Source organism: Blastomyces gilchristii, assembly GCF_000003855.2.
Source record: "Blastomyces gilchristii SLH14081 genomic scaffold supercont1.3, whole genome shotgun sequence".
Lineage (NCBI taxonomy): Eukaryota > Fungi > Ascomycota > Eurotiomycetes > Onygenales > Ajellomycetaceae > Blastomyces > Blastomyces gilchristii.
In genome coordinates this window covers 3013856-3030353 of record NW_003101680.1, presented here as the reverse complement: position 1 = coordinate 3030353, position 16498 = coordinate 3013856, and the positions used below count along the sequence as shown (strand labels likewise).

Sequence of the window (16498 nt, the reverse complement as noted above, 5' to 3'; positions counted from 1 at the left end):
TCGATACTGTAGACGCTCTTCCCTCTTTTCTTTTCTATTTGTTATAGAGATGGCCATGTTGACCTCAGCCGGCTGGGTCAATATATGGAGGCGGGTGCAGTCTGGAGTTGGGATAGTAGCTAGGCATGGAAGCAACGGACAGAGATATATTTGGATAATATATCTTGAATTGAGAGTTTTGGGTACTAGCTAGTAAATGAAATTAGAAAGGAGAAATTGGACAACATTCCTCCCCATTTTTAACAAGCTGGAAACATAGTCATTACGTCAGTACCTCATATATTAAAAACTATCACATACAAACGAATGCTAATCATAATTGAAAAAAATCGTAGAAGCAAGAACAGATGTGGTCATGGGCAATTTAATAACAGCAAAGACCATCCTCGTAGCAATGTAGAAAGGGGAAGAGTATTTTAGATACATATATAGAGACAGCTAAAAAAGATTAACAAAGCGACTTTGGGTGGTAAACAGTTTCACATCTAAGACCATGGTCCCCTGAAACCCCAAACATTGAACGCCAAGGAGAATTTAGTCCTCGGCACAATATCCGGCTTCGGTACGCGCGAGACTCCGTAATATATCTGAGGCATAGGTAAAGCCTCCAGAGGTGGCGGGGAGAAGCTGACTTTGACCCATTCACGACTAAGGAGGTCATCTCTATCAGGACCCCCAACATCAGCCTCGATGAGCAGTTTCCCTCCTCCAATGGCACTGGGCGGGATAGTTTTAGGGACGGTTGCGTCCAAAACTTTCTCGATCGATTTAATATAATTAGTCAGTTTATCCAGATCCCCTGCTGCCGTTACGTTATTGTCGAGTAGAACGATGTGGTCACAATGGACGTGGTATGGCTTTTGGGATTCAGGGACCGGGTTCTCGGGGGTATATTCGACAAACCTCGTGCCTGGTCGCGAGGTGGTGGGTGGTGGCATGGTTGCTGGAGGGCCCGGGGAAGGGGCAGCTCTTTGAGCCGATGGTGACTGCTCAAACTCTAGAATGAAATGTAGCCCTGATGGGAGAGCGATGCTAGTCGATGTTGACTGGTCAATGTACTGGCGCAGGCTCGCCCATGTATAGTTTGTTATCATGACTTGTCATGGCGGTTTAGGAGTTAGCTTGACGGCTGGTTAAAAGAACATATTTTGCGCATGCCAGTGCTTTGTAGGAAAAATTTAGGGCTTGGAGGAGCTTACATATGAAACCGTCTTCTACCATTTTAAGTTCGTTCTTCTCCTGACAGGGACAAAATGTGAAATAATTCAGATTCATACAGGTATTCGATGTGCCCGCTGCATATCCTCTGGGTTGCACATCGGTATTGCTCCAAAGTAACCCAGAGTCTGCGTCTTTGTAATGGTACGAATCTAGCGCGAATACGTGCTCGAGTTGAAATTGTGTCAATGCGTGTTTAAGATGAAAAGCAGATTCCCGTGGAACATGGAGGACAATCTCCATGCCTCTCTTCAACGCGCTGATGCCCCTGACGATAACAAGCGGTATTGAATCTTTCACACTTCCCGCCATGCTCGCCATAGTGATGCATGGTTGGCGATCACGATTTATCCATGGAGGAAAAGGGAACCACCGTTCCTGGGCACCTAGATGTCCAAGGGCTCTCATAATCCCATACTTTTGGGCAACTTCTGCCTCAGGGGCGATAAGAGGGATAACCTGGAGCCACTCGGTGGGGAAATACGAAGCCGGGATATTGGTGATGGGGTGTGCCGGGCAGTAAACGATCCACTGGAAATCGGACCTATCGAGAAACGACGGAGAATGAAACTCCGTGCGTTGAAATTCCTCGACTCTCTGTCCATCCTTGGCCGCAGAGTAAACGAATTTCATCCATTGGAAGGGGGCGATTGGTAGGTGATCCTCTCGTTCACCAGCTCTACGCCGAATGGTGAAAACAATCTCCTTCTGGCCCACTTGAGCAAGGCCTTTAGATATATAAGTCCAGCAGTCCATCTCACCACTGACCACGGACTTAATCTTATGATAGAATATCAAAGCTTGGACTCCCTCCTCAGGATAAACAGCGTAAGTAAGGGGCCATGCTATCGGGATTGGCGCTGGGCCTGCGACATATCGCAAAGAAGGTGATGGCGGGTTTCCTGCAGCAGCTGGGTGAGGACCATTATTCGGAGACAAAAAGTTCTGCTGAGAGGTATCTCTTGGTGATGGCGCAGAAGAGTAATTGAAAGACTGTGAAGATGGCCTTTTCGCACCGAGCCCAGAAAGGCGCTTCTTCCATCTATCAAATCCCATGAAGGGCTCTGATATTTGCAATGGCTAGGAAAAACAGAGCGAAAATGTTGGATGATTGGGTAGCGGTAGAATCCAATTCTAGCACCTAGAATTGAATATCAGGAAAATAGTTGCCAATATATAGTTACCCGTTCACTGAAGATCGACACATGGCCAGTTCCAATAAGCGTTCAACGTTTCCCTTGTCGCGTTATTGATCCTTTCGTCCAAGAGGACCAAGGCACAGCCCTCCTGCACAGTCTCGATGGTTGCAACGTGCCAATACGAGAAGGAATTGTGGCGTCTCTCCATAGTGGCTTCACATGCAGATCAACCAGTGCTGCTTTTTCCATCCATGGATGGAATCCTCAAGATGAGGCCCAAAATTTGGCTGGTTTTTGCCAGCGTGTCACAGCATGGTTGGTGGTTGGGGAGTATGGCGGCCAACAGAAAGTTTGGGGCGTCAAGCCTCTGTGCTCAACACCCATCTGTCACGTTTGTTCAGTTGAGCCAGATGGGCCTACGATCCCTAGACGGGAGTTACCGTTTAGCGGGTGGGGCTAGCTTCCAGGGGTGGGCGTGCCCCTAAAGTTTAGTGATCGTTATAGTTAAGGGTCTGGCCAACGGGCAAGCGCTGAGCTATCAAATCAGGTGACCGCTACCTCAAAGTCGCGACTTGAACAATTTGATATTGACACTCCCATACGACGAATTTTACACTTCCCCGCCGACACCATTGTGGAAGCTATTCGACTCTGCTCAATGCACGGAGAAACACTCCAGAAAAAAAAATGTCTTTAGGTAAGTGTCCACTTTATATGGTTGTTGTCTCATCCATCAACCTGGACTCAATCTTGCGTACTAGCTACGCCAGATCGCGCGTTCAGTACCTAGGCCCGCGAAGCTTGAGCCGAAGCTAACAAGACCTTTGGCTATAGATGAGGAAGTGCTAGAGGCTGTCGCCAAAGATGGAACTATGGATTAGTATGTTTGCGTATATCTTTAAGCTCGTCTATGCGCTCCGCCGTTGACCGTGAAATGGTGCTTGATATAGTGAGAGATGGCCTAGCTTGCTAGACCCTTTAATCGAACGACTCGAACATGTACGTCTCCTTTACAAGAGCTTAACTCTACCCGGAAGCGTAAACGAGGCAATAAAGCTCCCATGGTGGCTAACAGTTCGCATAGATAATTCACAATGACTTCCCGATGCCCACCGTCCCTCCACCTTGGAGTGGAGCCGCTGATAACTCAGGCCTTATCCCCTCTTCCTATTCTACACAAGAAGTAAACTCGCAGGCAAATAGCAATAAAGAAAATGCTCCGCCGTCACATCTACAGACTCCACCCCGCCGACCACCAGTTCCGACTTTTCCATCCTCCGCCTCCAGCGAACGCATTCCTGATTCGCAACCACAGTCCGGTCCGACGGACGACGCCCTCCCTCCACCCCTCGTCGTGATCCTCTCGTCCATCAAATCCACTCTAAAGACATACTTTCCCGCAAAACCACCCCATACAATCCAGCGGCTGGCAGAGTTGATACTACGGCCGACCCGTGACTACCGCACGTTACCAGCGTATCTCCGTGCAGTCGACCGTGTCGTATCGGTTTCCAGCGGAGCAGATATTTTCCCATTACCGGTGTCCATGCCTTTGCCTGGCGGTATTATTGATACTAGCCTCGTCAACGGCGTCAACGGGGCAGGGGGCAGTAGTTTCGCGCTCAGTGGCAACAATGCGCTGGGAAGCGATGAGTCTCTTGGAGGGGCCCTTCTCACCCCGATCCCGTGGCTGAACAATGTTGATCTTCCTGGAGGTAAGGGTGGTCATGGCTTCGTAGAACCTGACTCTAGTCCTAATTCGAGTGGAGCAGGTGCGAGCTCGCCCGGTAGCAGCAGCCCGTCCTCCTCCGCAGTTCCGCCGCGAGAATCCGGCGCCATGACGCAGGGCGAACTCATTCGGCAGGAGCAAGAGGCTGGCGTTGTTCCTACAACAGTACAGCATGAGCATCAGCGGCAACACCAGACAGCTTCGTCCCTGGGAGGTGAGGGGCGCGTGGCAGAGGCACAAGGGCATGAAGTCGAGGAAGAGCCTCATGCGAGAGGTCCAAATATTTTGGGCGTGAAGGATATCGGATTGCAGGATGGGAAGGGGGTGGAGATGTCATTGTCGACCAGCCCCCCACGCACCGATGTTGTTCGTAGTGGTAGTGATTCAGCAGCAGATTTGAAAGACACTTCACAAGGAGCTACAGTTAATGATCCCTCGAGCGGCCGTGATTTGAAGGACGATGCAGATAGGGATGCTGATGGAGATATTTTCATTGGCGATATACCTGAGAAGCCTGTAGAGGAGACCAACGAAGATCAGCCAGGGCCTAATACCGCTGCAATGCTGTCAGACCCGAAGCCAGAGAACGAGGAGCTGACGAAGTCAACTATGGAAACGGATGAAGGGCCAAAGGAGGGCGATACGGGAGGCTCTGGCGGTGACAATCGGATGGACACGTAAAACCAATCTCGTGCTACTTTTTTCCTGTGCTCTGTTCCGTTCTGCTATTTATCGAACTGGCGTTTCTGGGTTTTTCTCCCCCTTCCTGCCTAACTGCTATGTGGGAGATTGCTTCCAAGGATTTTTTTCACAGAATGGATTTGGAAGTATGTGGTCTGAGTTTAGAAATTTTCGCCCCCTTTGTATCAGTTTCCCTATTTCTCCCATTCCAGAGCATATTGACGCATATCGAAAGCTGAGAAATCAGGATTTTATTTGATAAAGGTTATGTTTCAAGTCCCATAAAAATATAAAGGAAAAAATCCCGCTCTTTATATAGAGTAATTAATATATACACCAAAAACATATGGGTAGATGTAGTTATAAGTCGTGCGTAACTAGTAAATATTACACATTATATAGCAGAAGAAGATATGGGCTATCGTATCAGGGGAATAGGAATTCCAAAGAAAAGCTCAAATCAACGTATTCATGTCCAGAACAAGGGCAGTTTCGGATATCATCATTATTCATCACGAGCAGTATGGAAGAAGGAAAAGTGGACCCTTTAAACTAGATGGTTAGAGAACAAGTCAGTTAGTTACTTAAGAGATTATGAGCCCACTCTTATATAGTGGTAGTGCCCGTCGCTTGTTGGCGCTTCTTAACCTGCTTCGCCCAGCGCACTTCAACGATAGATGTCAGCTCATCACAACGGATATCCGTAAAAGTAGCATGGCTAGAAATAGTTAATAAGTAGTAAGGAGAAGGAATACTCACGCCCACAAGCATTACACAGCGTCTTCCTCCCACTCGGACCCCTCCGCCACTCAGGCGACGAGAACGTCCCACAATCAGTGCAGGAATTCGTTTCGGTAGGCTTACTCCTCCGTTTCCGTTCAGCATTTCCTTTGCCGCCCTTACCACCGTCCCTGTGGCTGGACGTGAACACCCCCACTGAAAGCGCGACGCTCTGGAAAAGAGTGCCGTTAGGGTCGCCAGTGCTTATCCCCCGCGTCCGTTCACCTGCTCCATAGCGCAGGCCTGTCATGAGCTCGATGTCGTCTACGTATGTGCTCCCTTCGAAGCCAGCGGGCTGAGAAATGTTATGCTGGGGCTGCGATGGCGTTAACGGCTGGAATCTATCTGTGCTTGATCCTGTGAAAGGCTCATTGGGCAGTATTGGAGCTTTAGGGTTTGGTACGGTGGCAGGTCTAAATTGAAATGCACCAGTAGAAGGAGGGTGGAAGCCGGGGGTACTTGTTAAATTGTGATGGGCTTGTGGAGCTATTGAGGTAACTTGTTCGTTGTCTGGTTTATTTTCATCGTTATGAAGCTGAAATTCCCCTTCTCGTTTCAGTTCTGCGATTCGTCTTGTCAGACGTTCGTTTTCGAGTTTGTGTTCGAGGAATGAGTCGAGAAGCTGCGTTTCTTTGGTCAGGTAGGGGCGGGCGATTATCGAGAACTTCATGTTTGTCGCTGAGTCTATTTGACCGTGGGCATCTAGCAGTAGATAGGTCCCGTCATGCTTCTTGAAACGATAGAAACATTGGAACGGGGTTTTTGTGTTTATTGAATGGGCAAACTCTTTGACGACCACTGAGCGGTCATCTGGATGGATGAACTCAAATAAGACATTGCCTATTAAATCCTCCGATTCGTACCCTGTCAGTGCCTTGCAGCAAGGCGACACAGATAACAATATCCCGGACAAATCTAAAATTTGTATCAGGTCCCTTAATCCCGCCAGGATGCGTATTTCCACTTGGGTGGGCTCAACACCCAGCTCCACGCTAGGATTTATCCCCGGAGGCGAAGTGATGGTGGGAACCGCGCAAGGAATATACTCTTTCGGTTTGTTTTGTTCCCACTTTGATGATTCATCCGGAATATTTGTTTGAAACGGGGAGATTGTGCCGAAGGTCTGGATATTTCTATACTGAGCATCCGAGGCACCGAAATTGTGAAGATGCGGCTCCACGTCATTGAAACTTGCCGCAAACGGCGCTTGCGCACTTAGTACTGTGGCAGGAATCTTTCGCGATTTAGTTTATTAGCTTATTATAACTACTAATTATGACATGGCCGAAGTGGTTGCTGAGTGGTTGGCTGTATCATACGTGTGCAGAATAATCTGAAATTCCTCGAGCGAATCGGTGATCATATCCTGACATGGGGAAAGCCCGAAGCGGCAGATAAAGAATAGGGTTCCATATGCTGGGCCTGATCTGTGGGGGTTTGGGGGGCACTGATATTAGGCGGAGTTATAGATGGTTCTCTCGAAAGGTAGATACGAAATAGGACTGAAAACGACAAATCAAAGACGAAGGTATATAAGTAGTATGTAGTTAGTTGTGAGTAGGAGGAAACAATAATGTCTCTTGTGCTCCTACATTGCTTATCACGCGCGCGTCATGGCTGCTTCTTTGTTTCTTGTTTCGGTATGCCTGTACAGAGCGATGCTAGGTAGCCTTGCGGGGGGTGGCTTGTGCCGACAGGTCAACAGCCGTCAGTGCCAGCCCCCAAGAGCCGCTTCGGCACTCCCCCGCCCCGTGCCGACCTCGCTTGCTGCTAGCCTCCTCTACGCAATAGTAGGGGCCGCCGTAGTTAAAGGTCGGCACCCCGCTGGAGCTTATCGGCCCGGGTTTGTGCCCGTACCCGCACCTGGATGATAAGGCATGGATTGGCAGCCTGCTCCCCCATAGACCTCAGAAGTTTCTGGTAGTGCTTAACAATGAAAACAATGAATAAAAACCATAATACAGCTGTTACGCAATCGTCATCCATTGTTTGGCAAGTTGGGTTCCTACTGTGAACTAGAACCTGCCTAGAACTGGCTGCCGTTTAGCTGGAACCTCTCTCACAAGACAAGATCACGTGATGTCGTGCCTCGCCCAAGTCAGTCTATCCGCGTTGAACGCGAAGGCAGCATTTCTCCACGAACGCCCTTGAGACGAAAGCCAACCAGTAGCCGTTTTCCACAACGTCCAACGCTGCAAGCCGGCCTGACGAGGAGCGGGTTCAGGAAACTTGATTTAGCAAGATGTGAGTGTTACATATGTGCACTTTTCCGTCTGAAAAGGTAAAGGACTAATCAGCTGTTCAGGTGTGAGTTCGCCTACTAGCAGTCCGTCTTCCAACGTAGCTAACAACACTCAAGCGAAAATTGACAAGTTATCTATTCTTGGGTAAGAAGGGCTCATGATATATACTCTGTTCCCCAGTTACGAGCATCTCGCTAATGTTTTACTGGCACTTTATATAATAGTGTGCGGTCGTTTGACAACACCCGCAGCGAAACTATCCAATTCCATACCCCGTTGACACTGATCGTCGGCTACAATGGTTCCGGGAAGACGGTATGCAACAATCAGTATATACATGTCTATTCTGATACTTGACTGATTTGGGCCATAGACCATCATTGAATGCCTCAAATATGCGACTACTGGAGACCTCCCCCCAAATAGTAAAGGCGGTGCCTTTATTCACGATCCGAAGGTTTGTCTACAGATGCCATACGTGTTGGATTTGAAGATGGGGAGCTAAAGACATATCACAGTTATGTGGCGAGAAAGAGGTCCTGGCGCAAGTAAAGCTCTCGTTCAAGTCTATGTCGGGAGCGAGGATGGTTGCGACACGCAGTCTTCAGCTTACCGTGAAGAAAACGACGAGACAACAGAAAACCTTGGAAGGCCAGCTCCTGATGGTTAAGGACGGCGAACGAACGTCCATTTCTTCGAGAGTGGCCGAACTTGATCAGATTATGCCTCAGTATCTAGGTGTTTCAAAAGCCATCCTCGACTCTGTCATCTTCTGCCATCAGGATGAGAGTCTGTGGCCAATGAGTGAGCCCTCCGTTCTAAAGAAGAAGTTCGACGAGATATTTGAAGCCTTGAAGTACACAAAGGCTATCGATAATATCAAAGCACTTCGGAAAAAGCAGAATGAAGAACTCTCTAAATTCAAGATCATGGAACAGCATGCAAAAGAAAATAAGGATAAAGCTGACCGCGTAGGTGTTCATTCTCCAAAATTTTGACAGCATGTCTTAGCTAACATCCTCTAGGCGGAAAAACGATCAATCAAATTGCAAGAGGAGATTGAGGCGCTACGTGCTGAGAGCCATGAGCTCTCACAGCAGATGAGAAAAGCCGCAGAACTAGCAGACAAGGCCTGGAAAGAGTCGGAAAGTTATGCGCAAATTCTTGGCACATTGGAAGGAAAGCGGATAGAAGCCAAGAGCATCCAGGCCAGCATCACCAACCTACAAGAACATCTTGTTGAGGTGGATGAGTCCGATGAATGGCTTGAAAGGACTTTGGACCAATTCGAGTCACAACAAATCCAGTATCGAGAACAAGAAGAATCGCTCAAGGAAAAATATATGGAGCTCAAACAAGTGATTGAAGACAATCGAACAAGGCTAGGGCTTAAACAAGCTGAATATGGCAAACACGAAAATGACAAGGCTCAGTTCGAACGACAACTTAGAAGGCGCGAGAAATTGATTAAAGAAATTGCCAGACAGAATAACATTCGTGGGTTTGACGATGACCTCGACGACATGCAGGTTAGCGATTTCATGCAGCGAATTCGAAAGCTATCTAAAGATCAAAACCAAACTTTAGAGAGAGCCCGACGGGAAGCCCAGATGGAACTGCGTGAAGTACAGAGCCTTCTAAACCAACTCAGCCAACGGAAATCAACCCTACAAGAAGTGAAAAACGCTTCAAGAAAGCAGATATCGTCTAATGATATTGAGGCAGATTCCCACCAAAGGCGTCTAGATGAAATTGACATAGATGAGGGTAGTAAAGCTGTTTTGGAGTCAAGAATTGAAGAAACCGAACGTTCCTTACATGAAGCGAAGGAAAAAGCAAAGGCCGCATCTTGGGACAGTGCGATCCAAGGCAAAACCTCCGAAATTCGATTGTTGGAGGATGAGAGCTCGAAACTGAATGCGGAGCTGATTGAAGGGACCAAGAGAGCCGGGGATCTTGCGCGACTAGACCATCTCAAGAAGGAGCTTAAGGATCGCGAACGCAGCCTCGAAACTATGGAAGGGGCACACAGTGACAGAATCAAGAAATTTTTAACTCGGGAATGGAATCCATCTACACTCGATCAGGAATATCAAAGAGCATTGCAGGAAACCACCAATGCATTGACCCGCGTCGAACGTGATAGAGATGGTGTTAGTAGGGAACTAGAACACGCTGAGTTCAAATTGAAAACAACCCGAAAGGATCTCCAGCAGCGTCGAAATGAACTGAAACAATGCATCCAAAAAATACGTGATGCTGTTGACGACGAACCCGCCGAGTATCCCGACATACTTAAGCAACGACAAGTACAGCTTGATATGGCTAAGAAGGATGCCGATCAGTATGCTGGCCTGGGAGAGTACCTCAGCAAATGCATGGACGCAGCTAAGCAAAAGAAGGTATGCCGAATGTGTTCCAGACCTTTCAAAACTGAAGGCGAATTCCAAATTTTCCTCAATAAGCTCGATGCTCTAGTAAAAAGAGCTACGCAGGATGCTGTTGATGAAAGCATGCAACAGCTGGAGGAAGATCTAGAGGCAGCTCAAGGTGTTTCTACCTTCTATGACACTTGGGTTCGCCTTTCCACCACTGAGATTCCGGCGCTTGAAAAAGAGGAGTCTCAACTTGAGTCTCAACGAGAGGAGTTGCTATCCCAGATCGAGGACCATGACAAGATCGTTAGCGAACGCGTGGAGTCTAAAAAGAACGTTGAATCTCTATCGAAAACAGTTGCGACGATTTCAAAATATGATGGTGAAATCAAAACCCTTCGATCGCAGGTCCAGGACCTTTTGGCAAACCAACAAGATGTCAGCGGCTCCCGAACATTGGAAGATATCCAGGAGCAGATTTCTGCGATTGGAGAAAAGTCTCGCGAGCTTCAGAAAATCATTTCGAAGTTGAATAATGAGAAGGATCAGTCGCGAACCGAGATCACAGCCCTTGAGTTAAAACTTCGAGATGTGCGAAGCAACTTGGACAATGCCAACTATCAACTAGAGAAGAAAGCGAGCCTCGCTGCCCGTGTCGAAGAATATCGTAAGCTGAATGCTAAACATCGTGAAAGCATTGAAAAGGCGGATCATGATATTGAGAGTCTTGTTCCTGAGGTTTCAAAAGCACAGGCTAGGTATGATGACATTGCCTCTCGGGCTGAAGCTAGGGAACATGAGCTACAACTAGAAGCATCCCAGCTGTCTGACAGTTTGCATCAACTTGACCTGGCGAATGAAGAGATCACCTCTTACAATGAGCGAGGCGGTCCGGCACAATTGATCAAGTGTGAAAAAGAAGTACACAACTTAGAATCGGAAATTGCGAGCTTGGAAAAAGAGCAGGGGTCAATAACCAAGGACATCAATGCAATTTCAACCAGGCTTAAAGATAGCGAAAACACAAAGCGACAGTACGCTGATAATCTTCGATACCGGCGGGAAACAGCAGCACTCGAAGATGTAAACGCAACCATTGAGGAATTGTCCGCCCAGAATGCGGAAGTGGATCGCAGCCGTTTTAGGGAGGAATCGGAGCGACGAACACGAGAGCACAACGCCCTATCAGCGAGACAGGCGAGCAAGATGGGGGAAATGAAGTCAAAGGATGATCAACTCATGCAGCTGTTGGCCGACTGGAATACCGACTATAAAGACGCTACAGTCAAGTTCAAAGAGGCCCATATCAAGGTAGAAACAACGAAGGCGGCAGTCGACGATCTTGGTCGCTATGGTAGTGCTCTTGATAAGGCTATCATGAAGTATCACAGTCTAAAAATGGAGGAAATTAACCGTATTATCGAAGAGCTCTGGCAGAAGACGTATAGGGGAACGGACGTGGACACTATCCTAATCCGCTCTGACAACGAAAACGCCAAGGGAAACCGATCCTACAACTATCGCGTCTGCATGGTAAAGCAAGACGCAGAGATGGACATGCGTGGCCGCTGCAGTGCAGGCCAGAAGGTCCTCGCGAGCATCATCATACGTCTTGCCCTTGCGGAATGCTTTGGTGTCAATTGCGGCCTGATCGCGCTGGACGAGCCCACGACGAATCTTGACAGAGATAATATTCGCTCCCTTGCCGAATCGTTGCATGACATTATCAAGTCACGCCAGCAGCAGGCTAATTTCCAGCTCATTGTCATCACACATGATGAGGAGTTCCTGCGACATATGCAGTGTGGTGATTTTAGCGATTACTACTACCGCGTTTCGAGGAATGAGAGGCAGAAATCTATTATTGAGAGACAATCTATTGCAGCTGTAAGTATTTTTTTTCCTCCTGGGATCACCCATCTGAAGAGGTGTTTCGTTCAGTTGCTGATAAGATGCAAATAGGTCATGTAAAGTTTGGTGCAACAATATTTTCGTAAGGTTATTATTATTGTTAATATATCTGCAAGAGCCCAGCTATCTCTGTTTTGATCTGTTCTACTTTGTAGCCATCTCCCTGTTAAATTTGACATTCTCCTCTTTAGTACAAGTGTCATTGAAATCTATGATTCTGTGAAATCAACGGGAACTTCCTTTTTATAGCGCAGTGCCTTCCAGATGGGATTCTGTTATGTGTAGGAAAAATGGAGTGAGTTTTTCACAAGTAAAATACACAATACATGCCCTAACATATTAGAAGAACGCGCTTTAAAAAAAAAAAAAAAAAGAATATGGACGCAAAACAATGTGCCCCCGGGTCTCAACCACTACTAGCACCATCCTCTTCATCTTCGTGATCGTCATCGACCAATGGCACAAATCGAAAATCCACAAAACCTGCGTTCTCCATCTTCTTACTAGGCATAGGCGGCGGAGCTCCACCTCTCCCCTCGACGCCATCGCCATCTCCAAAATCTATCATGAACTGTAAACTCAGAACGCCCTGCCTATCAATGCGAATACTAACTTTACTCGACGCTGCCATTGCACGCAGCGCTTTATTGATAAGTGCGAATCTATAGCTTTGACGAACCCTTGACCTGGACGGTGAATTGACGAGAAAAGTTTCAGTGACGGTTGGGGCAAGTTTCCCACGCCGCGCTTGCAGTTGCCGTGCAGCAGTGGCCCCGTCATCGTTTCGCAGGGTCTTGTAAGCAGGTTCATTCCCTGCTGTTGCTGCGGCGCCGGCGCCGGCGGCGGGGTTCTTGTCGATTGAGAACTCCACGGTAGATTCGCTGAATGGGCCGCCAGAGGCAGATAGAGCAAAATATGGTTCTTTAGTTGCGGAGACGCTGAATGACAATACGGCTGGGTTGGTGGAGTCGAGCTCCATTATGGCGTTGTGCAACCACATTGAGCGCATAATGGACTTGAATACAATGGCGTCACGTTGCAAGGGAATATCTCGATCTCCAGCTAAGGAATCCAAATCGAGGTCGTCCGGCGCGTAGGTAGTCAGTTCGCAGGTGGTGGTCACGCCGGCCTCCATTAGAGTGATGGTAAGTGGTGATCCTTGTTTGATGTAGCTGATGGTGCATGTTCGGTTGAGAAGTAACGCTGGCCCCGAGAACGCGTTTAGAGCCGTTGATGTGGCTTGATTTGCCGTAGAATTGGAATATGGTGAGGCATCATTGAGACCAAAGATCTGGAGTGTCTCGATCAAGGCAGAAAGAGAAATCAAAAACAGTGGGGAGATAGTATTGTCGGAGCCATCTTCACCATCCTCGTTGTCTGCATTTGTAGCATTGTTAGGCTCGGACGATGGTGGATTGAATATGTAATTGGTGAAAAGTTTCCTATCAAGAAATGCGACGCCTTGCATTACTCGTCCATCTTCAGCAGAGAAGCGAATGCCTTGTGAGGTTATTTGAACTGAAGCTTTTGGAGAGAACCCAATGCATCGTAGGAGAATATATAACTGATGAACAGAGCTAGAGACAGCTGAGAATACCGGGCCTTCAGGCTGTGACATGGCGATTACGACTTGAAAAATGTAGTTTAAGATGAAAAGGTTGTGTGTGGTTGTAGCTAATCCGCGTGATGTCAAAAATGTACTTAGAATTAAAAATCCTCCCGCAACCCCGATTTGTCGTACATAGTTTTGATTGACGTCCAAATTAAACGTATACCCCCACTGCACAAATCATGAAAACAGCACCGAATCTACTGGTGATTAGAATTGTTATACAAGATGGATTGATTATATATGACAAAAAAAGGAGAACTTACCCAAATGCCAATGAAGCTGGCACTCCAAGTAATGGGAGACTGAGAAGTGACCGCTCTTGAACACGAAATAATCAGCATGTAATCCGAAAGCCCTCGTGCAACGCGAATACTCACTCAGTCCGAAAAAAACAACGAGGACGATAGCTGATGTGAATAGTTAGTAAACTGGATATATTGCCTAGGCAGGTCACCGGACCGATATCTGACTTACAGGTCACTAGAAGAGTGAAAGCAACGAAGATTTGACTATTCTTCGCAACTAAAGGATAGAATGGGCTTCCACCAGAAGAATCCCAGATCTCGTTCAAGGACATTGGTGCAATTCAACCACGTTGCACGCAAAGTAAAGTTGAAAGATTCGAACACTCAAATTTCGACACAGATTAACTGCTGATCTACAAGAAATCAGAAATGAGGTATCTGTTCTATACTGAGACAACACAGGTAGTTGGATATTTCCTTTCCTGGATGGACACCTCTCGTGAATGGACGGATAAACATATTTCCGATATTATCTCGAGAGAGCGACGCGAAGTCACGGGACTAGATGACATCAATCCATCGCTCCCTTTTTGCCGAGCCGACGCAAACGCATGTCGATCAGCCAATTTTGTGTAACCCGGAATCGAAAATTTCTAACAAAGAAAAAGAATGGCGCCAATAGCTCTTGATCGTGAGTCGCTTATTATTATTACGTTGAAACGCTCCCTGATACATGAAGTTGTCCTAACAAATGTCGTATAGGTGGCAAGCGCAAGGCTTCTGAGGAGTATGCTGAGGGGGATGACACTGTGCATCGGGTGAAAAGAGCGAGAACGGAGTCTCCTAAAGAAGATCAGGTTTGTTTGATTATTGCGATATTGAAAACGACTCTAATGATATGCTGATTACTCTTATTCTTATCCAGGAGGATGACAAACAAGTTCTCAAACTTGTGCCGTATCCGGAGAAGGTACGTCCGTCTTGCCCCCTTTTCGCCCCTTTATAAGTTATTGAACCGATGTTAATTCAAATATTACATAGCCCGCGGTTATAGAGGAACGGAAGGGGGAAATTGAATTTCGCGTTGTTAACAATGATGGCGAGCGGGAAAGCTTTATCATTCTCACTGGTCTCAAATGCATTTTTCAGAAGCAGCTGCCAAAGATGCCGAAAGATTATATCGCCAGACTAGTGTATGATAGGACTCATTTATCGATTGCCATTGTAAAACAACCGTTAGAGGTCGTCGGGTATGTCGCCATCTAGATCACCCCCCTTTATTTGCATTCAAGCTAACCTGGCCAAGGGGCATAACATTTCGCCCTTTTAAAGGAAGAAAATTCGCAGAGATTGTGTTTTGCGCCATATCCTCTGATCAACAGGTGAAAGGTTATGGAGCCCACTTAATGTCACATTTAAAGGTATGCATACCGACTCACCAAGAAAACGCCTGCAAGCCACGCGCTGATTCTTAGGCATAGGACTACGTGAAAGCTACCTCGGATGTTATGCATTTCCTTACATACGCCGATAATTATGCCCTCGGATATTTCAAGAAACAAGGATTTACGAAAGAGATCACACTCGAAAAATCCGTTTGGATGGGCTATATCAAAGACTACGAAGGGGGTACAATTATGCAATGTACAATGCTCCCGAAAATCCGGTATCTCGAGGCTGGGCGGATGCTCTTAAAACAAAAGGCAGCAGTCCACGCAAAAATTCGAGCCTTTAGCAAATCACATATTGTCCACGCACCACCCAAGGAATGGAAGAACGGCGCCTTTAAAATCGACCCTCTCAGCGTACCTGCAATTAAGGAGTCTGGATGGTCGCCTGATATGGATGAGTTGGCCCGCCAACCTCGCCATGGTCCGAACTATAACCAATTACTTCACCTACTCAACGACATGCAAAATCATTCCTCCGCCTGGCCATTTGTTCAACCTGTCAATAGAGACGAGGTCCCGGACTATTATGAAGTGATCCAAGAGCCAATGGATTTATCAACAATGGAGGAAAAGCATGAGAAGGATATGTACCCAACACCGGAAGATTTCATCAAAGACGCCAACTTAATTTTTGATAACTGCCGAAAGTACAACAATGAGAACACCGCGTACGTGAAAAGTGCAAACAAACTTGAGAAGTTTATGTGGCAGCAAATCAAAAATGTTCCTGAGTGGTCGGTAAGTTTTGTCTCACATTCATCCCCTAGAGAAAAATCTTGCGATACGCCTGCGGCTTTCGTTCCCCCAGCTAATCTGTGATTGAACCAGCACTTGGCGGATTAATAGGAGCTGCAGTTTTAAAGATATCCCTTGTGACTTCAATGATAGGTGAATAATCCTTCCCTTTTGTTTGGGAGGCGAGGGGTGTTTACTTTGGTTGTTTTGTATTTATAGCAGATATAATTAGCAACCTACCATATATACCCTATAATTAAACAGCAAACATCTGTAATCGACTTAGTTGTTGCCTACCATTACTATGGGGTGCGTTGAAACAAATTCCGTATTATTAGGGCAGGACTTCGATATCCCGTGACCTCTTCCCCTGTCGGAA

General features: G+C 47.0%; 5 protein-coding genes across 5 annotated transcripts; 3 read left to right on the top strand and 2 right to left on the bottom strand.

Moving 5' to 3' along the window:
- Nucleotides 1-34: 34 nt before the first annotated feature.
- BDBG_02282 (uncharacterized protein) lies at nucleotides 35-2829 on the bottom strand. Its single transcript, XM_002627565.2, has 2 exons — nucleotides 1200-2829; nucleotides 35-1096 (listed from the first exon to the last, which is right to left on the bottom strand). The coding sequence occupies exons 1-2, from the start codon at nucleotides 2272-2274 to the stop codon at nucleotides 486-488; spliced, it is 1686 nt and encodes a 561-aa protein (XP_002627611.1). The 5' UTR covers nucleotides 2275-2829; the 3' UTR covers nucleotides 35-485.
- A 74-nt stretch (nucleotides 2830-2903) lies between these two features.
- BDBG_02281 (uncharacterized protein) lies at nucleotides 2904-5174 on the top strand. Its single transcript, XM_031720723.1, has 5 exons — nucleotides 2904-3054; nucleotides 3192-3237; nucleotides 3308-3356; nucleotides 3442-4072; nucleotides 4130-5174. The coding sequence occupies exons 1-5, from the start codon at nucleotides 3045-3047 to the stop codon at nucleotides 4765-4767; spliced, it is 1374 nt and encodes a 457-aa protein (XP_031576984.1). The 5' UTR covers nucleotides 2904-3044; the 3' UTR covers nucleotides 4768-5174.
- BDBG_02280 (blue light regulator 2) lies at nucleotides 3195-7514 on the bottom strand. Its single transcript, XM_031720722.1, has 3 exons — nucleotides 6867-7514; nucleotides 5527-6781; nucleotides 3195-5432 (listed from the first exon to the last, which is right to left on the bottom strand). Exons 1-3 carry the CDS (start codon nucleotides 6918-6920, stop codon nucleotides 5374-5376), a joined length of 1368 nt encoding a protein of 455 aa, XP_031576983.1. The 5' UTR covers nucleotides 6921-7514; the 3' UTR covers nucleotides 3195-5373.
- Nucleotides 7206-12136, top strand: BDBG_02279 (DNA repair protein RAD50; the record flags this gene model as incomplete). Its single annotated transcript, XM_031720721.1, has 8 exons — nucleotides 7206-7390; nucleotides 7595-7791; nucleotides 7853-7934; nucleotides 8015-8105; nucleotides 8164-8247; nucleotides 8309-8761; nucleotides 8816-12052; nucleotides 12128-12136. 8 exons carry the CDS (start codon nucleotides 7206-7208, stop codon nucleotides 12134-12136), a joined length of 4338 nt encoding a protein of 1445 aa, XP_031576982.1.
- A 2399-nt stretch (nucleotides 12137-14535) lies between these two features.
- BDBG_02277 (histone acetyltransferase) lies at nucleotides 14536-16491 on the top strand. Its single transcript, XM_002627560.2, has 7 exons — nucleotides 14536-14624; nucleotides 14696-14790; nucleotides 14859-14903; nucleotides 14975-15183; nucleotides 15240-15354; nucleotides 15415-16122; nucleotides 16213-16491. Exons 1-7 carry the CDS (start codon nucleotides 14603-14605, stop codon nucleotides 16225-16227), a joined length of 1209 nt encoding a protein of 402 aa, XP_002627606.1. The 5' UTR covers nucleotides 14536-14602; the 3' UTR covers nucleotides 16228-16491.
- Nucleotides 16492-16498: the final 7 nt, after the last annotated feature.